This window comes from Labeo rohita, chromosome 13, assembly GCF_022985175.1.
Source record: "Labeo rohita strain BAU-BD-2019 chromosome 13, IGBB_LRoh.1.0, whole genome shotgun sequence".
NCBI classification, from domain to species: domain Eukaryota; kingdom Metazoa; phylum Chordata; class Actinopteri; order Cypriniformes; family Cyprinidae; genus Labeo; species Labeo rohita.
The window spans coordinates 7,367,359-7,371,852 of NC_066881.1; the positions used below are offsets into that span (position 1 = coordinate 7,367,359).

The 4,494-nt window shown below is 37.6% G+C and overlaps 1 protein-coding gene across 1 annotated transcript; it reads left to right on the forward strand.

Moving 5' to 3' along the window:
- Window positions 1-232: 232 nt before the first annotated feature.
- Window positions 233-3,467, forward strand: LOC127175156 (serine/threonine-protein kinase pim-2). Its single transcript, XM_051126070.1, has 8 exons — window positions 233-583; window positions 1,038-1,505; window positions 1,616-1,807; window positions 1,921-2,015; window positions 2,147-2,197; window positions 2,362-2,743; window positions 2,851-3,030; window positions 3,157-3,467. The coding sequence occupies exons 1-8, from the start codon at window positions 481-483 to the stop codon at window positions 3,261-3,263; spliced, it is 1,578 nt and encodes a 525-aa protein (XP_050982027.1). The 5' UTR covers window positions 233-480; the 3' UTR covers window positions 3,264-3,467.
- Window positions 3,468-4,494: the final 1,027 nt, after the last annotated feature.

Below are 4,494 nucleotides of genomic sequence, written 5' to 3' on the forward strand. Positions count from 1 at the left end.
GATTGACATGGTTTAATATTTCATACATTAGCGAATGAACAGTTTTAGAGTCACGTCAGTTATTAAATACGGTTGCCAGTCTCATTCATTTGACCATTCACGCACCTTTTAAAGGTAAACAGTTCTGTACGGTTTAAAAAATGCACCTGGAGACCACGCGCTCTAATCCAATTATGCAAATCACGTTCCATTTTCACTGTCACAGCAGCCGCGCTTGCAGACCTAAGAATTTCTCTAGGTATCATCTGTGGCAGACGCAAATCTTGTATATGCGCTATCCAGAGTCTCCTGTGAGAGTTTAGCTTTAGTCAAAAGACGAATTTCACGAGTGAAATCATCTGTTGGCTAAAGTTACATAGCTGAAAGCACAAGTGTGCAGGCCTGAGCATAGTGTGCTGACTTTACAGTCTACAGACCGTACAGACTTGCAGAACTGCAGATACAATTCTGTGCAAATTTGAGAAATCTGCACCTGATATTATGTCTTCAAGACTATCGTCGATCTCTGAGGAGGGTGTAGAGAGCCAGTTGAGCCTCCACACTCAAAGTGTCATGGAGGCTCCTGTGGAGAAGAGCTCAACAGGTGAGATTGAAATTATGTTTGAAACTGTTCAACTGTGATTGACACAGACTCACAAATTCAGAAAACGAGATAATAGATGGTTATGAGTTATTTTTGTTGTGTTCCTGTCATTTTTGCTTTAGCATTGGAGAACGTAGCATTTGATATCTGCTGGTAACTAATAGAAGTGGTGGTCTGATGATTTTTCAATTTAAACATGTAGTAAATATAAAAATTAAAATATACATTGAATAATGTAGGCCTGTCTGTTTGGGAAATGAAAATAAAAAAAGTTTTTATGTTTTAAAATACCTTTCATTTTTATGTTTTCAGTTTTCATTTCTAATTTGATGGGCTTTTATCATGTTTTTAAAACACATTATTAAATTTATATTCAGTTGGTTGCCAAGGCAATTAAAATGTTTAAGTTTTAGTGTATCGCTAATAGTATTTTCTATGTTTTTCTTACTTTCAGAAAAGCATACAAGCTGGAGGAAGAAGAAAACCATGTCTTCTTTCTTCAAGAGAATATGTAAGGCTGCGAAGCTCCCCTTCTACTGCTCTCAGGACACAGTGGAGTCTCACAGTGGAGACCCACAGTTTGACATCTCTACACCAGATGTCAATCTGTCCATCTCTAAGGAGAGTGTGGAGAGCCTGGAACTGTTGAGCCTCAGCAGCCAGGATGTGTCGTGCTTTAGCGTAGGCACGTGCATCATTAGGAGAGGAACCGTGGACAGCCTGGAAGGGGAGAACGAAAACCGCTTATCCAATTCCGATAGTTACCATGAGGAGAGTAGCTTTGTACTTCCAGGTGAAGTTCCCGTTGAGTCAGTAGGGGCTTCAGCCTGCATGAGCCTAAAGGCAGCACCCAAATTAGATGACACTACACCTGACGTCATCTCTAAAGACAGTATAGAGAGGCTGCAATTGGAGGCTACAGGTGAGAAAAAATTGTGACATTCATGTAGACACAACCATAAAATGTCAAATAATGTAATTTAATTCAGTGTATGAGATGTCTCTAATTGTTGTCATATTTGTTTATTTCAGTTCCACCAAAGGCTACAGAAGAACGAAGAAAGAGAAAAGGAGTCCGCTCTTTCTTCAAGAGAATGTGGAAGGCTATGAAGCGTCCTTTCCACTCCAAGAACAAAGTGGAACCTTTTGTGCCTCCTCCACCAGAGCTTGATGACCCTGAGCCGTCACCTGCCCCAGAGCCTTTAGACTTCGGACCAACTAATGGTAAGTCTGTGATAGTTACAGTCTTATTTTTCATTGTTATACTTCTTTAAGCATTTGTTACAACTTTGAATGACCTAGCATGCTTATATGTTCTCATTCTTGTGTTATTTCAGAATCCATCCACTCTCGCTATAGAGTGAAGAAGCCTATTGGAGAAGGAGGCTATGGCAAGGTGCATGAGGGCATCCGTATTTCCGATGGCAAAAAGGTAGACAAACATTTAAATCTGTCAAAACATTTTAAAGCACCTACAGATTTAACACTTAAACACTCAGTTCTTCATGGTTAGGTTAAGGTCAGGTGTTCAGTATGCTCATCTGTGTTTTTTATCTTTTACAGGTTGCCATCAAGCGTATTCGGAAGACTCCACATGATCAGTATCTTCAAATCGTAAGTTAGCAAAACATGTATTTAGTGCTGATTACTGTAGATTAAGCAGTAAAAACCTCAACTCTGTTGATTAAATCTACCCAAAGCAATGTAAAGTATGTTTAAAATGATGCATGTTCTTCAGAGTTTTACCAAACTAACCATTTGTTGCATCTTTTCTCTAGCCTGGGTATCCCAAACCTCTCATTACAGAAGTTGCACTGCTGCTAATGATGAGGGAAGAACCCATAAGCTCTCACGCCATCCAACTATATGAGTGGTTTGAGCACCCCCGAAAATTCACGCTCATTATGGAGTTTCCGGATCCTTGTGAGAGCTTGTTTGACTACATCAACAACAATCCCCAAATAAGTGAGACAACAGCACAGGTCATCATGCGCCAGGCTGTGCAAGCCGTACAGCACTGCATTGAGCGTGGTGTTTTTCATAACGATATTCATCCAGAGAATATCCTGTTGAGAAAACACACTTTGGAGCTCAAGTTGATAGACTTTGGCTGCGGTCATCTACTTAATAGGAAAGGCTACGATTGCAGGAAATATAGAGGTGAGTTGGCATTTTGTGTAACAGTGTGTGGAAACTAGCATGTAGTGATTTATTGATCATGTAATGCTTCTAAGTATTGCTAAATGCTGAAAATGTCTTGCTTACAGGAATAAGAGCTTACTTCCCACCCGAACTCTTAATCTACGGCAAATTCTATGCCGTCCAAACAAATGTCTGGGCTCTTGGAGTATTGCTGTATGAGATGATGAACAAGTGTCCTCCATTTCGTGATATAAAGGAAATCACGCAAGCCAAAGTTAGATTTGCCAACCCAGATTTATCTGGAGGTGAGAGAATACCATTGATAACACACACATACAGCCACTGCACAGAATTAACTAACATTGGTGGAGAATATCTTGTGTCTATATCTTTCACTTGAACATGACTAACCAGCTCTCTCCTACAAACAGAATGCCGTGATCTGATTCTCCAGTGCCTAACCCGTGATCTAACTGAAAGGCCGGTCCTTGAAGAGATCCTGCAGCATGACTGGTTTCAAACAGTGGATGTAAAATGAAGGGAATCAGAAAATTGAAACATCATTGGTTTCAGAGGTGAGACTATGTAACAGACAGAATAGGAAACTACATTTGTGCTGTCATCTTCAATTCTGGATCATATGTGATATGAATTTAAAATATGATTAGTGATGTGAGTTCATTTTAACAATCTTGTTATACTATAATATTCGATTAAAGGAAAAAAAAAAAAAAAAGAAAAAGGCAGTCAGTGTGTGAAGTAAATATGCTGTCTTTTTCTTTTCCAGGGTTGGACACGCACCATCCTGTGAAAAAACACATTGGATTCACATACGCTGATGGGAAACTCAGGCCTCTCAAGTAAGCCCACTACAGCAGAACTATAGAGCGTGTCCACATCCTTAAAGGCCCATCTGAAAAATGCCAGAGAAAGGAAAGCATGTCAGTGCCTTTAGCCTAGTGGTTAGCGCACTGACATTCAGCGTACCTGCGCTTCCGGCTGACCTGGCTTCGAATCTCGACCCAGGGACCTTTGCCGATCCCATTCCCCCTCTCCGTCCAACACTTTCCTGTCAGCCTCCACTGTCCTGTCATCTAAAAGCATGAATAGGCCAAAAAAACAGCATTGGCAGTTAAAAGTTTTTAGATTTGTTTTAAAAATGTAGTTTTAGCTTTGTTTTAAAAGCTTAGTTTTGCTGTTTTAGAATAAATGTTTTATTAGGAAGCAATAAAAAAAAAATAAATAAATAAGAAAAAAAATCTATATATTTATTTTAAATTAAACATTCATAAAAATGATAATAATTATATCCAATAAAAGATATATAAAATTATAATTAATAAAATGTATGAAAAATATATGTAATAAAAATACTAAAAAATACAAATAAACTGTGTATATAATAAAATTCTAAAAATAGTGTCTGTGATGTGTGTGCTGTATGTCTGTGATATGACCCTTTATGTGTGTCTATATATATATATATATATATGAAAATAACATTCTAAAAATAGATGAAGGTTAGATTTAGTAGATAACAAATTTAGTTATTAATATTTTGATTATTTTAGTTGCCTTCACAACTAGCTGAAATGTTTTTTTAATGTTATATGTATTTTAATTAACGTTTACTTTATCACTCTGATGAAGTAAAAAAACACTGAGTTATCCCCCTGTTGTACAAAAATAAACATAGAACATAATGCCCTTAAAATGCAGTGTGTGTAAAATAGATTCAAGAAAAGCTTTAGCGAACTTAATAATTAAAT